Source organism: Myodes glareolus, chromosome 3 (assembly GCF_982192425.1).
Source record: "Myodes glareolus chromosome 3, mMyoGla1.1, whole genome shotgun sequence".
Lineage (NCBI taxonomy): Eukaryota > Metazoa > Chordata > Mammalia > Rodentia > Cricetidae > Myodes > Myodes glareolus.
Window position 1 is genome coordinate 75,551,900 of NC_142028.1, and position 22,300 is coordinate 75,574,199.

General features: G+C 46.8%; 1 protein-coding gene across 7 annotated transcripts in view; it reads left to right on the forward strand.

Moving 5' to 3' along the window:
• St3gal3 (ST3 beta-galactoside alpha-2,3-sialyltransferase 3) overlaps positions 1 to 22,300 on the forward strand; it is a 215,113-nt gene that overhangs the window by 78,802 nt on the left and 114,011 nt on the right. For 6 of the 7 annotated variants that reach the window (XM_085698784.2, XM_048450503.3, XM_048450505.3 and 3 more), the window contains exon 3: positions 5,392 to 5,439. The exons of the other annotated variant lie outside the window; for it this stretch is intronic. In XM_085698784.2, the coding sequence (XP_085554910.1) occupies positions 5,392 to 5,439 (48 nt within the window). The remainder of the gene's footprint in view (positions 1 to 5,391; positions 5,440 to 22,300) is intronic. 7 annotated transcript variants of the gene reach the window in all.

The window sequence follows — 22,300 nt, forward strand, 5'->3', positions numbered from 1 at the left end:
GCGAAGTCAGCATCAGTTTGCACACACATGGTCCTCTTGTCCTTCTTTCTCATTCCTGTTCTGTTAACTACAAGCCCTGAAGCTTTCCCTTTAAGAGCCTCTAGTGCCTCCCCTTACCACCTCTCCCCCCAAACATCACAGTTTTGGTTCAGACACTATCCCTTCTCATCTGTAATGTTGTGCCTCTGTATCCATCTCCCTGCCTCAGTTTCCCTCCCCTGATCTTCCTTCTACTCTGTTGGCCGGGCAATCAACTCAGTTTCTATAAAGGAGCCAAAGTTTATATTTGAGAATACAAGCCAGAGCTCTTTGCTCACTTGTGTGTGTGTATGTGTGTGTGTGTGTGTGGAAACTTTCATTTGTTTTGTTTTTGATGATGTCGAGATTGAGCTCAGGTCCTTATGTGCGCTGGCCAGGCACTCTGCCACCAGCACATGCTCCTCCGTCCTGCTTGGCCTACTTTCTTGGTTTTAAAAGACTTCTTGGGGCCTGGAGAGTTGTCTCGGTGGTTAAGGGCCCTGGCTGCTTTTATAGAGGACCTGGCTTGGATCCCCAGCACCCACATGTGTCTCCAGGGGATCCATTCTTTCTGGCCTCCATGGGCACCAGACACACAAATGGTGCATGAACTTGTATGAAGTCAAACACCCATACATGGGCTGGAGAGAGTGCTCAGATGTTAAGAACACTTGCCACTCTTGCCGAGGACCCAGGTTCAGTTCCCGGCTCCCATGTGTTGACTCACAGCAGTCTGTAACTCCAGTGTGAAGGGATCTGTTGTCTTCTCCGTGGGCAACGGGGACCTGTGTGGTACACATGGAGGCACAATATTCATGCACATTAAATAAAAATAAATAAATCTCAAAAAAAAGTACTTGAAGCCAGGTTTTGGCAGCACACACTTTTAATCCCAGAGGAAGAGGCAGGTGGATCTCTGTGAGTTTGAAGCCAGCCTGGTCTACAGAGCGAGTTCCAGGATAGCCAGGGCTACACAGAAAAACCCTGTCTTGGGAAAAAAAACAAAAACAAATAAACAAAAAACCTTGAACATTTGAAAATTTTTTTTCTAAAAGGCTTCTTTTCTGCTCTTGAATGGGACACAGACATTTTTCCAGGAGGCCTTTTCCTTCCTCCAACACGCCCCACCTTCCTGCTTTCTCTGCCCCAGCAACTGGCCCTCCTCTCCTCCTTAAATGCAGGGAGGCTCCAGCCTTTCTCTCCCTCCCCTGGGGACTCCCTTGTAGCCCTTTCCTGCTCTGGTTCTTGTCTTTAGGTCTCAGCCCACATGCTGCAAACACGCTATGGATCATGTCTGTTTGTCTGTCCTTGGCCTTTTAACACTGCCTAATGTTCTCTACATCCACTGTCGCTGTCAGAAGTGACTCCGGTCATTTATTTAAATGGTTTTTCCCACCACCACCCCGACTTACGTGTGGATTTCTTGAGAGTAAGGACACGCCTGGTCTTACTGTTGTCTGCTCGTGGGTGTTCTTACTATGGCTGGCGTGCACTGGTTAATATTTCCGCATTACGGAGCAGTGAAATCTCCCATGTTGTCCTTTTTCCTGTCCTTGTCACAGGAACATGTTAGTTTTATCTGTTCGTATTTTACTTGTTTGCTTGGAAATGATCTGTTTTCTCCCCATCTTACATTCCTGAAGCTTGCAGGCACCGGATAGCAGAAGATCTAGATGTGTGGAATGTATAGGGTGACGGGCAGGCGGCACCCCAGAGTGTGGCTCATTCACACATGCCTGGGGCTTGCGAAGCCCGGCCAAAACTAAGACTACCAGCTGCATCCTCCTCACTCCTTCTGTATTCTCTCCATTCTGCCTCAGAAACCAGACACAGGAAACATCTGACCGTCATAAAAGGCTCCCAGTAAATTCTAGCTTTCCTCATTGTGCAGCGAGTTCTGTCAGGCTTTGGTCTGTGATTCTGTTAGGTCACTTGTGCAACACGCCACATGGCCACCCGGCCTAGGAGCCCCGAACAGCTGGGGCCTGGAACGCTCAAGTGAAAATGACATATTTGTGAGCTGCAGAGGGAGAAGTCTGGATTCCAGCTCCGTTGCTCGCAAAGCAGATCTCTCGCTTTGTCGAATGCTAAGTTTTCCCGTGAGCTGTCACCGTGGTTTATAACTAAAATAATCTCACATCCTTTAGAATAAACACAAATAATGAATCGCCAAACCGTTTCTGGGCTATGCCTTTAATATTCAAAACAAAATTCATTCGAACTTACACAAAGCATGAATATGTCACTCACTTCCACATGCTCCTGGAGCAGAGTGGCCATTGCAGTGACTTCTTCCCCAGGAGACAGCCACCTGCCTGGGGCTTCCCTCCCAAGATCCTCATCACATGCTTTCTCCTGCTCATCCACCTTCCTGGCCTGCAAGGCAGAGACTGCTCTTATTGAGCATTGGTGCTTGGTAATTTTTGTGAGAGGGGGTCTGGGGATGCAGTTTAGTGCAGGAGCGTTGCCTAGCTTGTGCAAAGCCCTGGATTCCATCCCCAGGACCAAGGGATAAACTGTATGTGAAAGGAAGGGAGAAGAAGGTGGGGGAGGGATGTTTCACCAAGGGGTTGATGTAGCTGATCTGAGCTGGCAGGACAATCCCTGTAAGTGAAAAGCTGAATAAACCCTCAGCGCGAACAATGGAAGAGGTCAGGGATCTGCTAGGTCTTGGCTTTGACACCAGCAAGTTTACACTAGAGCAATTATTTCTAATTTTTTTCTTTCCCCCACCCCCTCTCTGTGTCACACACACACACACACACACACACACACACACCCCTCATTTCTGGTCTCAGGCAGTGCTCTCCCACCTCAAGCTAAGTAGTGTGGACTCCAGTGAGCACCAGTACCCACCCCCCCCACCTCCCTTGATACAAATAACATATGTTCACTGCAGACATTCTGTAGAGTCCCACCAGAGGCAGTCCCCGTCAGTAGTTATTGTTCTTTAGATGTTTAGTTAAGGTCCAGTTGTTTGTTTTTTTAAATGTTTGGATCAAAAATTTTTTAAAAAGATTAAATCAGGATTGTTTGTGAGTACAAAGAAAGTAAATTATAATTGGAAAAATATGTCAACTGAAGCGAAAATTAGGTACTTATAATTTTAGTGGTTTTTTTTGTGTGTGTGTATGTACATGTGTGTATGTGTGTGTGCGTGTGTGATGTGTATATATGTCCATGTGTGGTGTATGTATGCATATGTGTGCGTGCATGTGTGTGTACATGTGTGTATGTGTGTGCGTGCATGTGTAATGTGTATATGTGTGCATATATGTCCAGGTGTGGTATGTGTATGTGTGTGCATGTATGTGTATGCATGTGTGTGCGTGCATGTATGTGTACATGTGTGTATGAGTGCGTGTGTGTGATGTGTGTATATATGTCCATGTGTGGAGTGTGTATGCATATGTGTGTGTGTACATGTGTGTGTGAGTGTGTGTGTGATGTGTGTAGGCCAGAGATTGACATCGGATGTCTCCCTTGATCTCCACTTTATCTTCTGAGACAGAGCTGAGCTCTGAGCGCACTGAGTCCGCTAGCTAGTCTAGCTACCCAGCTTGCCCTGGGAATCCCTGTCTCTGCCTCCTGAGTTCTGGGATCATGGCAGACATCACACCCACCCCACATTTTCACAGGGGTTCAACACACCACTCCTCAAACTTGAACAGCGAGTGTTTTATTTACTGAGCCATCTGCCCAGCTCTTGAGCTGTCTGGGGCAGACAACTCTTCAGGGGATCTCCCTGTTCTCCAGGCCGGTGAGACCTCTCCTCCTCACTCAGGCTGCAGCTTTAAAAGGAGGAGCATACCTGCCTGAGAGGAAACAGACACAAAACAGGCTGATGAAGTGGTAGCACTCCTGAGTTAGCTGGGCTTATGCAGATGGGGTGGCCAGCTGTTCATCACGGGGCCTACTGGCATCCACATTTCTCTAAAGAGCAGGAAGCCCCGCCTTTCTCTTGGTGGATTTCAGAGCACATGATCTGCCCTCACCTGACCATGCAGGATGCTTGCCTCTGGATCCTCTCAGGAGCTGCTTCCCCAGCTCGCTGTCCCACAGTTCTGAGCGAACATCTCTCTGAAGGACTGCCCGAAGGGTTTGTTGTCTGGCTGTAATTCTGCAGTGGTTCTTGGTGTCAGGTGTGGCACTCATGACATAGCCTTGAATGAGCAGCTGTCGTGGCTGCTTTGACTGAGTTACTATGCTAGCGCCGGTCGCTGTTGTTTAGCGTTTTGATGACTGTGTTGAGTTTCCATGTATACTGAGATCTGGAAGATACTGTAGAGTGGGCTGTGGCTGTACACACATGCCCAGTATGTGTTCAGCTAGCACTCTGCAGTAAGTGAGCCTTTTGGATCTGATCACTTGAGTCTGGGTTGTGTGTGACCCACACCTCATCTTGGGTTTCCCTCACCTGTAATTGCTGACCTGTGCATGGCCTTATAGCATCTTTTGAGGTTGGGTCATATGTTCAGAGACAGCCACAAAAGATTCCCAGCTACAAACTCAGGAAACGCTGAAGGAGAAAGAATGTCAGCGTTACTTGGTCCCCTCTCTAAGAATCATAGGAAAGTACAGTGTTTACGTAGATTTTGGTCTTCGAGTTGCTCTGAAACATGTGGTCCCCTCTTTCTGCAGGTCTCTCTCTACACGAGGCCGTCTCCCTGCCTGGGATTTCCATTCTTGTTGCCTTAGACCCTCAACACCCTTCAACTCTCAGCCCAAGGGCCAACTTCTTCTCCAGGGAAGCCCTCCTGTCCAGCACCCTCCGGCCCTAAAACAAACAGCCGTCTCCCTTCTTGCTTTTAATGTTATCAGTGTCTTGCTAAGTAATTTGTTCTCCGATAACAATTCTTTCCGAGATGAAAGACAAGGAGACCCACGAGAGTGGAGACCACGTTTTGTTTTTGTTATTGCTGACTTCTGTATCATACTATCCTCGTATCATAGAGGCCCACAAACATTTCCCGACCGTGTGATTGAATGGAAGAATGCATTGTGGGCGCTGAATCCCGGAACTGTTCTCTTCCTTTGCTTTGGCTGCTTTAAAGCTCACACTCACCTTGATTCTGCCTGCTGTGTGTGCAAAGGCCCTGGTGGAATGTGTTTCGTGCACTAACATCTTCCCTGCCATTGTAATATCTCCCTTTCTTTGGCATCTCCACTTTATTATTCCAGCATATGCTATACATAATTACAGGCTACTTTCAGGGTTTTATTGGGGGAGGAGGGTAGTAAGCAAACATGACTATAAGGAAAGGGGTAGCCAAAGGGGAGGGGCTAGTGCTTTTAGCCCGCTGCAGGGTTTGGGTGGAGCCAGCGGGCACTGACGAAAGAAGAAAGACATGAACTTGTCCTCTTGTGTTGCAGATTCATTGCTTCTTTCCCTTGACTCCGCTGGACAAACCCTAGGCACAGGTACCAATTCTTCCGCCTCTGTCATCTTCCCAGCCCTTAGTATTAGCCATGTTTGTGGTGAAGCCTCACGAGTTGGGGATACTGGGGGAGGTCAAGAGGGCTGCAGCCTTATGAGAAAGTCTCCAGGGTCTTCACCATGGAGGGAGCGGAAGAGGGACGCAGTGTGAAACTCCTTTCCAGTTGTTTTACAAGTGGACACTGAGCTGGGCATGGGGGTCAGAGGGGACACAGGCAGAGGCAGGTGGGTCTCCATGAGTTTGAGGCTAGCCTGGTGTACATGAGGAGATCCAGGCCAGCCAGTGCTACATAGTGAGACCCTGTCTTTTTTTTTTTTAATCTGCCTGGAAAGTTGCAGCTGGTGTTCCCTCACAGAAGTGTCCCATTCCCAGCGAGAGGTCGTCTGCTCTCTGAGCGCCTGCCCTGTCTCAGAGTAGGGCAGAGGACTTTAGGAGGCCACCGGCTCTGAGCACGATTAAGCATCAAAGCTTACCTGCAGAATGCCAGGCTGCTGCTGGGGCAGCTTCCTAAGGACATGCCCTCATGTGCACGATCACTTACACACCCGTGGGCTCAGGAAGAGAGCTCCAGGAGGGGAAGGGGCTGTACCTGCCTGTGCCAGGCACAGGCAGACACTCCCTCCCTTCCTGTGTTTACAGTGCAGGACATGCTATTTGGTGCTCGCTATTTTGACCCAGACTCACTGAGGTCAGGAGGTGGCTGTCCCTGTCTGAAACAGTTCCCTACCCCATACCTCAGTTCTGTTGGCAGAGCAGAAAGGACAGCTGCTTGGATTCCTCAGCTTCCTCCTCCCTTCCCTGGGGGGAGCTCAGAACAACTTTGCACCAGGGAAAGGACATCCCTGTGTGACCAGGTAAAGATGGTCCACTTCATCCTGTGTGACCAGGTAAAGATGGTCCACTTCATCCTGTGTGACTGACCAGGTAAAGATGGTCCACTTCATCCTGTGTGACTGACTAGGTAAAGATGGTCCACTTCGTCCTGTGTGACTGACCAGGTAAAGATGGTCCACTTCATCCTGTGTGACTGACTAGGTAAAGATGGTCCTCTTCATCCTGTGTGACTGACCAGGTAAAGATGGTCCACTTCATCCTGTGTGACTGACTAGGTAAAGATGGTCCTCTTCATCCTGTGTGACTGACTAGGTAAAGATGGTCCACTTCATCCTAGGGCACCACCCTGAGTACCAGGGAGGCCTGGCTGGCCTTTGGAGGGTGGTCAGTCTCATTTGCTGACCTCACATATGATGCATTCCTGTTCACAACGCTCAGGCAGTTGTGGTAGAGAGGGACAAAAAGAAAGATGTTCCCACCACCTTCCCACCGTGGGAAGGCCTGTTCTGTATCAGCGCTATGCCAGAGCTTTCTGGGTCCCTCGGTTATTTATCCGGCACACCAGCTTTGACTTTCCAGTTGTCCTGAAACACAGTCACCTCTTCAGAGCCCATCCATCCCCGCCCAGCTCGTGAGCCCACACTCCGCCTCTGCTCACCGTGCCTCTGCTCAAGCCGTTTGTTCCCGTGCCGTTTGTGCATGAGGTGCCTCCATCAAAATGCTGAGGTGTGTGAAAAGTCACTCCAGCAGTGTGGAAAGACAAGGGAGAGCTCTCAAACAACCCCAAATCACATCTGTATATTACGAGAAAAGGTTGATCAACTTAATACAGTACAACTAAGGATTTTTATTATCAAAAGACTCCATTAAGGCACTGCCAAAGCAGCTTGAAAAATCAATTTGCATTGTAATTAATTAGCAAAGGATTTTGTAGTTCTTGAAGAAAGAACTATAAAATTCACTAAGAATGAACAACTCCGCCTGGTGGTGCTGGTGCACGCCTTTAATCCCAGCACTCAGAAGGCAGAAGGTGGATCTCTGTGAGTTCAAGGCCAACCTGGTGTACAGAGTGAGTTCCAGGACAGCCAAGGCTTCAGAGAAAAACTCTGCCTCAAAAAACAAAACAAAGCAAAACAAAACAAAACAAAAAGAATGAAGAACCTAATACAGAAATGAGTAGAAGACTTGAAAAAGCATTTCTAAAAGAGGCCAATAAACCTAGGGATAGGTTTTCAAGTACATTAGTATTCAGGAAAGTGAACGTTGGAATCCCACTGAAATATCACTACGCATTCACGGAACAACAAAACATGATAGCTTGACATGATAGTGTTGATGGGGCCACAATGGAGCAGAAGCCAGTCTCCACTGAGTGGGAAGACAAGTTTGGATAATCACCCCAAAAAAGACGATGATGGAAGTAAGTCTGAACCACACATATCCTGGCAATGCCGCCTCTTTGTTATAGGAATGGATGCTGTTATCTTCTCAGATACATGTTCATGCCCACGTCTTCAGGAGGGGTGTGCCATACCTGCCTGTGCTCTTGTGACCGTCACAGGCAGGCACACTTCCTCCTTTCCTGTGTTTACAGTGTAAGACATACTAATCGGCACACTGACCTTTGACCCAGCGTCACTCAGGTCAGGGAGGTGGCTCTCCCGGTCCCAGACAATATTCAGAATGGTAAGACCCCAAAACAACCCACATATGGAACAGCTGTGAATATGCAAATGTCATATTGGTGTGGAACAGAAGAAAATGAACAAGTTATGCATAGATTTGACAGCATAGTTAAGTAAGTCTGTTTTTATTTTGCCTTTTTAAATTTAAATTTTTATTTCTTGAGACATGATCTTGCCATGGAATCCTCGCTGTAGAGAAAGAATCCTGGCTTCTGTGGAAACTCTCTTTGTAAAACAGGCTGTTTTCAACTTGTGGCAATCCCCTTGCCTCTGCCTCTGCCTCTGGGTTACAGACCTGTGCTGCCACATCTGACTTTCCTAGGTACCCCCACTGCTAGGTGCCTGGGACTCCCTGCGTAGTTCAGGTTGGCTTCCAGCTTGCAGGAGTTCCCTTGGCCCAGCCTTCCAAGTGCTGGTATTGTAGATGTGTGCTGCCAAGCCCTGCTCTAAGACACAAGAAATGTTTTATTTACTTTACTCCATTTTTGTGGGGCTAGGAATTAAACCTGGGGCTTTGTGTGCGCCAGGCAAGTGTGTGCCAGGCAAGTGTGTGCCAGGCAAGTGCGCTGCCACTGAGTTACATGCCCAGCAATAACGTGGGTGAGTCTTAATAAAAGAAGGCAGACAATAGAGAATACACACTGGTTTTCATTTGTATGAACTTCAAAAGCAAAATAAAACCATATTTGTTTAGATGCACAGTTCAGTGTTAGAACAGTAAGGAGAAATACGAGATTGAATTCCATAATAGCTGGGGCAGCGGTGGGAGCATCTCAGAACTGGAATGTTCTCTCCAGTGACCTGAGTAGGGGTTGGGAGACCATCCCTCACACAGTAACTCATCACGCTGTACATTAAAATCTTACATACTCTTCTCTACATGCAAAAGCCATAACCCAGGCATGCCACAAGCAGCACTTGCCTGGAAACAGGAGGAGGAGGGGACAGTTAATATTTATGGGACGTCACTGTGTGTCAGACAGTTCTCAGCCCTTCCACTTGAGCCAAGTTAGATAGATGCGGTTATCAGCCCTCCCTGCTTTCTCAGCTTAAGAAACTGACATACGGAGAAGGGAAGTGCCTTATCCGACACCAAATAGCAAGTAAATGTCCGAGCTGGACTTTGGGTGCAGGCATTCTGGTTCCAGTGCCCATCTTCTTGTCCACGTAGTTCCTGGTTTTTTCTCTTTTCATTAATTTTCGAGGGGATTTTCGTCCCTCCCCTCCTTCTCTCCCGGAGTTATAAAGTGTGTATGAAGCTTAATTTGCAGATAGCTGTGGACCAGAAGGTGTAGTCTTTTCTTAGCCAGCCAGGGTTTCTATTATTGTGATAAACACCATGACCAAAAGCAACTAGGAGAGAAAAGGGTTTATTTGGTTCACACGTCCAGCCATAGTCCATCATTGAAGGAAGTCAGGGCAGGAACTCAAGCAGGCAAGGAACGTGGAGGTAGGAGATGAAACAAACCGGGCAGTGTGTGGGGGACACGTGGAGGGGGAGTGCTACCTATTGGCTGGCTCAGCCTGCCTTCTTAGAAAACTCAGGACCACGTGCGAGAGTTGTTGTCTCCTACAGTGCTCTGGGCCCTCCCGTGTCAGACATTAACTAAGAAAATGCCCGACAGACAGTGCCCTACAAGCCAATCTTATAGAGGCATTTTCTCAATTCAGAGTTCCTCTTCCCATGTGACTATGGCTTGTGTCAAGTTGACATAAAACTCAGCAACACAGGCCAAAAGTCAGCTTTATTTTTTTAAGATGAGAAAAAAAAAAGATTAAATTGTGTGTATTTGGGTAGGTCTGTGCACATGCATGCTGGAGCCCATCATGGCCGAGGCATCTGATCCGTCAGCTCTCCTGGAGCTTCAGACTCAGGCAGTTGGGAACTGAACGCAGGCTTTCTGGAAGCAGTACATGCTCTTCGCTGCTGAGGCACCTCTCCAGCCCCAGCTTCTTTTTAATGAGCATACAAACAGTGAGTTTTGTTATGACGTCTTCCCAGAAGGCTTAGCAAATACAGACTCAGACCTAGATTAGGACCCGTTCTCACTTCACCCAGCATTCCGTTTTCCTGATTTCACCTGCTAGACTCCTCAGGTAGTTCCCGCCTTAGCCATGCTCTTGAGGAACATTGGCCAGCAGACTTCTGCTTTGCATCACTCCTGAAAGCCAGGAGAGCCGGGCAGGCTTTCCTCAGCGGTCACTTGACTGTTTTATGTGGAAGGACTTTCTGTAGCATTGGGCATACCCCATTGCCAGAAAAGCTTTAGTATCTTAGCAAAACAGCTTTGGGTTTAATCCCTAGTTTATGTCCGTTCTTTAGCCGGAGTAATTAAACATAGGAAAGCAAGATTCCATCTTAGATAAGGAATAGATGCACTCCCCATGTCTCTTGTCACTGAGTGCTGCTAATGGCTTGGACAGAATGCACTCCGTAGCTATTTGAGGACTCTGGGACATTAGTCATAGCCGACAGGTTGGGAAGAACACCAGAACTTAATGTATTACCAGGCTGACAGTGAGCTTCCAGTTTTCCCTCTGTGTCCCACATCCTGGAAGCCCACAACCCAACCGTGGACTCTGAGCAAACCATTCTAGGAAATGGCTTTTGGCTGTGCCTGGGGGGTGTGGGGGGAGTGCTCCTCAGGCTCATGCAGCGGGGGAATCCCACAGCTGTGGCAGCAGCCGGCGGGGTAGGGGGGTAGGGGTGGGGGGTGCTCCTCAGGCTCACGCAGAGGGGGAATCCCACGGTTGTGTTTTCTTCTTTGTTCCCCTTGTGTCCGGCCCTGAGGAGTGCCACGGAGGTGGTGGAGGTAATGACAGTGGAGACAGTGAGGATGGTAGAGAAGCTGAGGTCTCAAGAGGATGGAGTTGGGGGTTTGTTTTGTTTGTTTGTTTTTCTGCTTTCCTACGGGTTGTCCCAGATCTGGGTACAGCAGTGTAGAATTCATCATAGACTGTGATAACTGAGGCCCTGGCTTAAGAACAGAGGCCCAAGGCACTCAAGAACTAGAGTGCACAGGGCAGAAACCAGCGAGGAATGAGGTGCTTGGGAAAGCAGCTCCGAACAAAGGCTTTGAGGGACAGAGAACCTCCTGGGGTGTCAGCTGGACACTGGGTGGCGCATGCAGAAGACGAGTCTGCGAAGGCTTGAAAGTGGAGCCGGCAGTGAAACCATAACCCACAGAAAGCTGGTCAGGACTTGCTGCCCAAACCCAGCCTGCTCGATTGTCTCCTAAAACAAAAATAACACCCTCCACTGACTTCAGACAAGACTTCAGGTTTCATAACACAATATTAAAATACCCAGGATATGAGCCAAAATTAATCATCTTATAAAGAACCAGAGAAATCTCAGCTTGCATGGGAAAAAGCCAACCAACAATTGCCAAGGCTGGGACCGTACAGACGTCCTACCAAAGACCGACTAGGATAAAAGTGCCCGCAAAGTCAGGGCAGAAACTGCTGCTGAGAGTAACAGGAAGGGGAATGTCTCAGCCAGAGTCGTCAGTGAATAAATAAATATGGTAATCACGTTCTTAAGTTCAATATAACAAAATGGGGGTACAGAGGAGTCAGTGTATTGGGGTGGGGGGGCCTGCCTAAACAATCCAGTCTGGTCAGGCAGTGGTGGTGCACGTCTTTAATCCCAGGACTTGGGAGGCAGAGGCAGGTGGATGGATCTGAGTTCAAGGCCAGCCTGGTCAACAGAGTGAGTTCCAGGACAGCCAGGGCTACACGGAGAAAAACCCTGTCGCAAAAATCAACAAAAAATAAATAAAATAAGAAAGAAGAAAGGGAATGAAAAAAAGAAGGCGAAAGAAGCAATCAGCTAAGATAACAGCTCCTGGGGGCCTGTTTGAGAACGCTAGAGAATTTAGCAGCTGGGCATCAGGTGCTGGGTAGACAGTGCTAGCCAGACAAACAGAAGACTGCCTAAAACCTTCTAAACCCGGTGGACAAATAGAGTTCAACATCAGTCCATGTAATCCCCCATATTAATTATCTACAAATCGTGTCTCATTGGGAGGGTGGTGGTGACGTATGCCTTTAATCCCAGTACTCAGGAGGCAGAGGGAAAGCGGATCTCTGTAAATTCGAGGGCAGCCTGGTCTATAAAGTGAATTCCAAGACAACCAGGGTTGTGACACAGAAAAGCCCTGCCTCAGAAACAAAAAAATTAAAAAATAAAAATAAAAACAAAACCAACCAAGCAAACAAACGTTCAGGCTGAGAGGCATGGCTGTCTGTAAAGTGCTTTCTTAGCGTTCCTGAGGCCGTGGGCTGCATAAACTAGACCTAATGGTACACACCTGTTATGTCAGCGCTCGGGAGCTGGAGGTGGAGATCAGTTCAGTCATCCTTGGCTTCATAACAAGTTTGAGGTCAATCTAAGACATATAAAATGCTATCTTAAAAAGATTTTTTTTTTTTTAGCTAAAGAAATAAGCAAACTGTATGACACCATCAGTTAAAGAGTGTTTGAAAATTCAACCTCTATTTGTGAAGAATCAGCTCGGCAGTCAGAAAGGAGCTTCTTTTTCAGGGAGCGTGAATACGATCAAAATACAGTGTATGAAATTCACAAAGAACTAATCAAAAGAAAGGAATGTCACTATGATTTTTATTGTTGTTGTTTTTGGTTTTTCAAGACAGGATTTCTCTTGTGTAGCTTTGGAGCCTGTCTTGGAATGCGCTCTGTAGATCAGGCTGGCCTGGAACTCACAGAGATCCACCTGTCTCTGCCTTCCGAGTGCTGGGATCAAAGGTGTGCGCCACTACCGCCCAGCTGAATGTCCCTGTCCTAATGTAGGGCACCTGCAAGGAGCCGCAGCCCACATGCCTGCAGTCAGGGTCCACGCCTACAAGTTCCAGGTGGTAGTGGAGTGGGAAGAAAGGACCTTATGGGATGTAGGTTAGTAAGAAAGAAGTTAAACTGCTCTCTTATTTGATCGCATATAGAAAATCCCAGAGAATATGTGAAATCCAGACTCCTAGAACTGTAGCTGAGTTTAGTTAGCTATGATACCCAAGGTCAAGACACAAATGTTGGTGATGTTAAACACAGGTAATGTACAAAGACCTTAGAAAGGTTTTAATTCCCCCGCACCAGAGTATTTATGGATAAACCCAGCGAATCACTTAGAAAACGTCTATAAACCACTTCCCGTCTCCCCTTTCCTTCCCACCGGCCTCCCTCGCTCTCTAAGCCACAGCCCAGAGCCTTCACTGTTCTCCTCCCGGCAGGAGACCCGCCCCCACTTAAGAATGCCTGGTTCTGCCTCTTCTTTCTTGCACCACTGTCCAAGGTCCTGGCTCCTCTGCCCTGGACCAGTAACCATTTCCCTAGGCTGTCTGCAGATTTGTGGCCTCCCAGAGGCCTTTCTCAGTGCAGCTGGGGCAGTCTTCTGGAACGGGAAGCAGGCTGCTGTCTCATTAGCACTGTAAGCTCTCATGGTGCACGCCGACTGCAGTCCTAACCGACTTACAAAGTCTTACTTCCCTCCGTGATTTCTCCAGCGTCTGTGCCCCTTGCTGTTCACCAGCCATGGCGCTCTTGCTCCTTGAAGATTCCAGGTCTCCTCCTGTCTCAGAACTGTTCTTTCTGGACTGCTCTTACTTCCTGCGTGGCATGACTGTCCGCATTGTCTAACGTCACCCTACAGGACAATCACTTCATCCAAGGCAGCCTCTTCAGACACCCATCCCTTCTCTAGAAAGCTGTGCCTCCCTCCATTCATCCTGAGCACTCAGACATTCAAATTGGCTGTCCCCATGTATGTTCTGTCCATCTCCCCTACCATACTGTGGGTGCCATTTAACCAAGGACCTTGTGCATTTTGGTAGAACAACTCTTAGCATGTAATAAGTTCCCGGTAAATATTTATTTTAAAAAAGCAGGTACATGTATGTAAGTATTAGTGCGTCTACACATGAACATAAACACACACACAAGAGACAGAGACAAAGAGAGATCCCACTATGTCCCCATTCTTTTGTGTGTTTGTTTGTTTCCAAGATAGGGTTTCTCTGTATAACAACCTTGCCTGTCCTGAAACTCACTTTGTAGACCAGGCTGGCCTCGAACTCAAACTCACAGATCCTCCTGCCTCTGCTCCTGAGTGTTGGGATTAAAGGCATGCACCACCACCCCCATCTCCTCCTTCTTAACTATTAAAAAACCCACATCAGACACAAATGTTCTTGTAGCTTCATAGGCTGCTCTTTAAACTGGCCTTTTGTCCTAATTGGCTTAATCTACCATAATAAAATTGATTTGGTGACTTGGAAATTTGAACATAGTTCAGTAAAAAAGGTGTTTGCCACCACATCTGACAACCTGAATTTGATCCCCAGTTTCAAGTAGGAAAGGACAGACTCTCCCCAAGAGTTATCCCCTGTCATTATCATAACTGCTGTGGCACATACACACCATACACACACACTAAAAAGATAGAAATATTTCAAAATTTTAAGGAAAACATTAGAGACAATAATTCCCACTTAATAAATAATGATATGACCAGCGGGAGAATAATGTGGTTGTTTAAAGTGAGAATTTAGAGCTGGACTTGGTGGCACACACCTTTAATTCTAGCACTCAGGAGACGGATCTCTATGAGTTCAGGGCCAGCCTGGTCTACATGACAAGTTTCAGGGCAGCCAGGGCTACATAATAGAGAGAAAAAAAATAAAAGATAGAATCTGCAATCCCAGTGCTTGGGAAGCAGAAAGCCAGCCTGAGCTACATGCAACCTTACCTTAAAAATAAATTAATTAAAAAAGAATTATTGAAGTTTTTTTTCACTGACATAGAGTATGTCCTAGATGTTATGTTATAAACCAGCATGTAATTAAGACCATATGTAAATGGAATTATACATACAAAGTCCCATGCATATCAACGAGAAGAGATTTCAATAGCCACCAAAATGTAGTGATTAACTTTAGGTGATAGAAATGTCAAGCGAGTCCTTTATTATTGCATGAGAGAAAGAGTGTGTGTGTGTGTGTGTGTGTGTGTGTGTGTGTATGTGTGTAGTTCAGAAGACAACTTTCAGGAGTTGGCACTCTCCTTCTGCCGTGGGGCCAGAGATTTGAGCTCAAATCACCACGTTTGTTTGGCAAGCCTTTTAGTCACTCAGCCATGTCCCCAGCCCTGATTTAGTTTTTAGATTGAGTGTGTATTATTTTTCTGACTAAAAAACATATTATTTTTGTCTGTCTGAAAAGGGAACTCTTATTTTGTTGCTCAACTTTGTCCATTCATCTTTATAACAAAAATACCTTATTCTGTGCAAGTTATAAATAAGGCATTTATTCCTTGAAGTTCTGAAGGCCAGAGAGTCCAAGATCGAGGAGCCAGAACATTCAGGGTCTGGTGACAGCTTGTTCACCAAAGATGCCTTCCCCATTGTGTGTCTTCACATAACAGAAGGTGCAGACAGGATCCCCGAAGCCTGTGTTGTAAGGACAGTCATCCTATTAGTGAGGGTAGAGCCCTGGGGGCCTGGTCACCCTGTAACAGCCCTGCCTCTTCATACCACTGTACTGGGGGTTAGCTTTCTTTATATGAACCTTGGGGGACACTCACACTCACCCTAAAGCAGCCAGGATTGCTGCCCTGTCATAGACCCCATGAAGTTTAAGGTACAGACTGCAGAGTGAGTCATTTTCCTCTGTCCTGGGCCAGCTGCTCCTCTGCCATGCTGTCACTCATAGTCCTGTAACTGAATAAAGGTGGCCTTGCAGGGGGGCACAGGCTCACTTGGTGTCACTAGCAGGGTTGAATTTGGCCCTGGTTTTCTCAGAATAGAGGGGCGGTGGGTGTCGTGAGATCTCCGCTGCAGTGGGAAGCGTTTCTGCCTATGTTGAGAGACTTGAGAACAGGGAGGTCCCACTCCCCATTAGCCCCTCCTGACAGTACCACAGCCTAGCCCTGCTGCGAATGAGTCAGTCAGCCACAGGGGACTCTGTCCTGTCAGGAGACCTTGTCTCCCCAATACCAGCCTACACACATCCAGTTGGGACTGGATTTTAGTTTGTGAATATCTTAAGTTATTTTCCTGGGTCAGTTAATTTAGTCTAGGTCAGTGGGATTCTCTGTTTTCTAAAGCTGCTTTCCTATTTTAGTTTGTCGTTGATAAATTGACCCCACGTTGTGGTTTATTTCCCTGTCTAGAGATGATGTGGGAGTCATTTGCACTTTGACCAGCCCCTCTCAGCAGCCCCCTCTGACTCCCATGATTCGTGTGTGGCGTGGCCGGATCTTTGGCCATCACCCTAGGGACAGGGAATAGAGGGAACGGGCATAGTTGCTCCTGTGCTTCTGGCCTGAAATGAGGGGCTGCTCTTCCTGGGTTCCTGGAGAGCCCACATGGACTGAGGAAGGAACAAGCAGCCTCTGAGTTGGGCCTGGGCTGGCAGCTTCCCTGCCAGTCCGCTTAGTGGTTAGGAATCTCAGGCATATTGTATCCTCCCTCATCCAACCTCCTCTGGGAAATGAAGAGGATTTATGCTTCATGGTGTGTAAGGGTTAAATTGAAGGCGTCAGTGGCAGCACTAAGAGAGACCAGAGTACAAAGTGTGTGTCTGTGTGAGTGTGTGTGTATATGTATGTGTACATATATATATGTATATGTATGTGTACATATATATATATATATATATATATAGAGAGAGAGAGAGAGAGAGAGAGAGAGAGAGAGAAGACAGTAGCTCCCCTCAGTCTGTTCTCTCACTCTGCATTTTTGACAGCCATTTGGACCTGTTGCCCTCTGTGTCCCCCACCCAAGCCTTGACACAGAGTGTTTATGTTTAATGTAACTTTTATGGGCGACTGTACAATGTTGCTTCTTTGGAAGTGAAAGATCTATTTTGGGTAAGATTGTTCCTCCACTTACTGCTGCACTCTTTGCTCTTGGGAATTCATCATGGCTGAGCGATGGGAGCCAATGACCATGAGACAGAAGATGGGTGGGGCCGCTTCTCATGTGTGCGTAGTTTGCCTGCTTGAGAGATCGTTTTGCCTAAATGTGTTTGTGACTTAAATTTTGAAGATGGCAGGTGTATGATACATGCCTTTAATCCTGGTACCCAGGAAGCAGAGGCAGGTAGATCTCTGTGAGTTCAAGGTCAGTTTGGACTACTTAGCCAGTTCCAGGCCAATCTGGACTACACAGGGAGACCTTGTCTCAAAAAAGAAAAATTTATATGTGAAGAATTGTGATTTTCTGATAGAGCCAATGGCTTTATATTCCCATCAAGTACTGAACTTTATGTACCTCATTAATGTTCCCCTATACTGCTCTAGATGGGAGATACGGTTGTTATCAGTAGAGGTCATTTAATCAGTACTGATTCCATGTCAGCTGATGGGAATGGGTGGTGGCTCTGTAGAATGGGAAAAGGAAGGGCTTACTCAGACTGACACAGCTTAGCATGGTAGGCCCTGTATTGATCACTTTGCTGTTGCTGCAATTGAAACGCTTATAGAAGGAGGGTTTCTTTGAGCTATGATTCCTCCATGACGGCAAAGTGGAGGCCTGGTGACTGGAGCAGAAGCTGAGGGCTCTCACATCTGGAACTACAACAAGAAACAAGTATCGAATTTGGAATGGTATAAGCCTTCAAACTCACTGCCACCTCTAGTGACATGTCTCCCAAAGAGCTCCAACAAATAGCGACTAAGTATTCAAACACCTGAGACTGTGGGGGACATTGTCATTTAAATCAGCGTCAGTGCGATTGACTGGAATTCCATTTACTGCTCAGTAGTTGAGGCTGAGGCTTTCTGTCACCCCCACTTTCAGGGACTTTCAGGAAGGTTTCCTGTTGCCTAGAATGGAGTCTTGCAGCAAATTAAAATAGGAAAGAAGTTTTATAAAACAGGGAATCCCACTGACCTAGACTAAATTAACTGATCTAGGAAAATAACTTAGCTATTCACAAACTAAAATCCAGTCCCACCTAGATGTGTGTATGCTGGTGTAGGGGAGAGAAGGTCTCCTGACAGGACTGGCTCATCCACAGCAGGGCTAGGCTCTAGTGTGGTACTGTCGGGATAGGCTAATGGGGAGTGGAACTTCCTTGATGTGGGAGGTCCTTCTGTATACGTGTTGCTTTTATTGATTAATGAATAAAGCTGCTTTGGCTAATGACTCAGGCATATTCCTAACTAGCTCTTACATCTTAAATTAACCCATTTCTACTAATTTATATTTATATTTCATATTTTACTTATATTTTACTACAATTATATTTTACTACAATTTATATTTTACTACAAGGCCCATTGTTTGTAACTTCTGGTTTTTTGAGCTGCTACATGGCATCTGCCTCCTTCAGCAGCTACATGACATCTCCCTGACTCTGCCTTCTTTCTCCCTGTATTCAGTTTAATTTTCCTACTAGTTCTCTCCTGCCCTGCCATATACTGAAACAGCTTCTTTATTAATCAATGGTAATAAAACATATTCACAACATACAGAGGGGAATCCCACATCATCTCCCCTTTTCTGTCTAAATAAAAAAGGTTTTAACTTTAACATAGTAAAATTACATATAAAAACAGTTATCGAGCAAGAATTATAGTTACAATATTTAGTTCATTTACAGTTGACAAGTTAAGGAAAGTTAAAACCTTTTATTTAGACAGAAAAGGGGAGATAATGTGGGATGTCCTTCTGCATATCTGTTGCTTTTACTGGTTAGTGAATAAAGCTGCTTTGGACTATGGCAGGGCAGAATATAGCAGGGATGGAAGGGATAAAGAGAAAGAGTAGGCGGAGTTGGGAAGATGCCATGTAGCTGCTGAAGGAGACAGATGCCTGAAACCTTTCAGGTAAGCCACATCCTTGTGGAAATACACAGATTAATAGAAATGGATTAATTTAAGATATAAGGGTTAGTTAATAAGAAACCTGAGCTAATAGGCCAAGCAGCATTGTAATTAATACAGTTTCTGTGTGATTATTTGGGTCTGGGCAGCCAGGAACGAACGAGTAGTCTCCGACTACACTTGCTGGACTCAAGTCTGTCAACAAAACGCTTCCCACTGCGGCAGAGCTCAAACCACACCCCCTCCTGGCTGTTCCCGTTTAGGAACATAGGCGGGTGAGAGTACCTGCTTCCCATTCTAAGACAAAGAAGAAGGGAGTGGGGTTTATGCATAGGACACTGAGACATGGGTGAGGGGGGCTAGAGAGATGGCTCAGTGGCTAGGAGCACCTATTTTTCTTGCAGAGATTCAGAGTTCAATTCCCAGCACCCGCATCAGGCAGCTCACAACTGCCTGTAACTCCAGCACCAGGGATCTGACACCCCTTTGACCCCCCCACCATACATAGACATATGCATGTCATTAAATAAAGTAATATTTTTTAAAAAGTTAATTACATGGAACTCAAGCGAGGTAGGGTTGATTGTGACATGGTTCTCTTAAAGGCAGGTTAAACAGGCTGAGTACACAGCAGGCCAGCAGGCCAAATCTTCTTTTTAATAATAATTTACTTATTTTATGTGCATTGGTATTTTGCCTACATGTATGTCTTTATGAGGGTGTCGGGTCCCCTACACCTTGAGTTATAAGCAGTTGTGACCCACCATGTAAGTGCTGAGAGTTGAACCTGTCTGGGTCCTCTGGAAGAACAGTCAGTGCTCTTAACCACTAAGCCATCTCTAGTCCCACAGGCCAAGTCTTAAGTGATGTGTATTATTAGCTCAGCTGTGAGATCTAGCAAAAGTTCAAGTCTCTTAGAAGGGAAGAGATATTTTTATTAAAATGTATCACTGCAGTTGGCTTTTTGGTTTTTTGGGGTTTTTTTTTGGTTTTTTGTTTTTGTTTTTTAAGACAGGGTTTCTCTGTGTAGCCCTGGCTCTCCTGGAACTCACTATGTAGACCAGGCTAGCCCTGAACTCATAGAGATCCACCTGCCTCTGCCTCCTCAGTGCTGGGATTTATTAAAGGCATGTGCCACTCTGCCCAGCCACGGTCGATCTTTTGCCTTTTCTGAAACCTGGCAGCAGTGGAACCCTGCACTTGTCTCCGTGGCCTACTCTTCATGGACACACACGACTGGAATGGTTTTTTGTTTTCCTTTGGGGGGGGGGTGTATGCTTTGTTTCGAGACAAGGTCTTGCCATGTAAATCTGACTGGCCTGGAACTTCTGTGTGCATCAGGCTGGCTCAAGCTTCCAGAGATTTGCTTGTCTCTACCTCCCCAGCGAGAGAATTAAAGGCACACGTGCACTATCATATCCAGAGAGATTTTAAATTTTTAAAATTTTTAAAAGCCAGAACCAGTTCTTGATGACGCAGCAGTTTGTTTGTTTGTACCATTGCAGATGGAAGCCAGGGGCTCCAGAATGTTAGGCTAGTCCTCTACCACCGAGGTATCCCCTGCCCAGCAGTTCTGACATCTTTTAGATGTCCCCCTTGAGTGCATGTCTTTTTAGTATTCTGTGCTAAAATAAGAAGTGCGCCCGCCACCCTTGCTGAGCACTGAAGACAGAGGTTGTCTTGAAGAAAGGGCCCTTGTGGGCTTGTCACCAGCCAAATGACCCACTCTCTCGGGGCACTGTTTTTACCTGAAAGAAAAATGGACAAACTTTGGGCTTCTGAAAACTCAGAGTCTGGCAGACAGCTCCTCAGGAATGAGAGCAAGCAAGCCGCTTCAAGGAGCTGAGTGTTTTGTTACTGGTGGCTCCATGTGTGCATTCCCAGGAAAAGTCATGGTCAGGGGAAAGCAGCCTCCCAGAATTTAACTTTTAATTGTTCTAGGATTGGGGGCTGACCCAACTTTGGGCCTCTTCATCTATCTGTCATTTTCAGAAATGGCCACTACATGCTTGGAACAATGTTCTCCACTGGCTGGGTGTGGGCCCTTCAGTTGACTGCTCTGTTCAAACCTCCTGAATTCCCACCGGTCTGGTTTCTCAGTAGCATGTGTTTCCTAGTATAATAGCAGCAGACCAATTGTGTGTGCCCCAGTAGTTCTGTTACTGCTCAATAAAGGGAAATGTTCCTTGTTTGATGCATACACACAGTTTGCTCATGGCCTGCTTTTGTTTAGGTCCAATTTCTGAACCTTCTGGGAATTTGTATGAATTCTCTAGGGTTTTTACCCCAGTGCTCTGTATGACTCCTATGTGACTCAGAAGGCACTCTTAATCCCTTTGTAGGATCTGTGGACGAGTTGGCTGTTTACTTCAAAGGCTTCCAGCATCTGAAAAAGCACTTTGCTGACCTGGTGCAGGTGCTGGAGAAGTCGCACCCCCCAGGCCACTTCCTGCCGGGAGGAAGGCCCGGGACACGTGTGTGCTCCTTGTTTGACGATTGTGTTACCCTGCACTTTCTTGCTGGGCTGAGGCAGGAGTCCACTAAGCCACCAAGAGACTAAATATCTCTCCTTCAGCGTGCAGCAACTGCCTTGCTGCTGTGGTGTCTGAAAGGCGCCGTCCATTGCTGCACCAGCCGCTTGTGGCTGTTAGTGCTTATGTGCCTGGTAGACTCAGGAGCCCCAGAATCTGACAGTGCAGTTTTGTGCTCAGTGTGGTGAAAGCTGGACTTTCCTGCAGGCTACTCCAGAGGCCAATTGTGCCTGAAGCCTTGGTATGCTCAAAGTAGCATTTCCTTTGTGGGCAGCCATGGACACTCAATTCCAAGAACACATCTGTGTAAAGCGTGAAGCTCTGGGAGCCTGGGAGGTCTTTGTGGAGGAGGTCAAAGTTCAGGCCTTTAGAAGCGGCGTGCTAAGGAGTCACAAGTTCTCAGGGGGAACCCCAAAGCAAAACCCAGAACTTGTTTGTTTGGTTTTTGGTTTTGTTTGTTTGTTTTGTTTTTTTGAGACAGGCTTTCTCTGTATAGCTCTAGCTGTTCTGGAACTCACTGTGTAGTCCAGACTGACCTCTAACTCACAGAGATCTGCTTGCCTCTGCCTCCTCAGTGCTGGGATTAAAGGCGTGTGCCGTCACTACCCCACCAAAAATCAGAACTTGAAAATGGCAACACAGAGGAATTAAACAGAGAAGTAGACAGTTATGCCTAAAAAGAGTCGTGGGAAATCTTCATTGGGTAGGTGTCTGCAATGTCATCACCATGGTGACCTGAGAGTCAGGACTGGTCAGATCATGGCAGTCACTATTGTGAAAGATAATTGACCCAGGGAGGCTGCAGACTGTGCCTGCCTCTGCTGCCACCACTAACATCGCCCTCTCACCACCATAGGAAAGGACAGAATCCAGGTCCCAGGCTAGTCCTTGGGCTCCCCTGGTCACAGCACATTTATGGAGCCCCAACCCCGCACCAGACCCCATGTTAGGTGA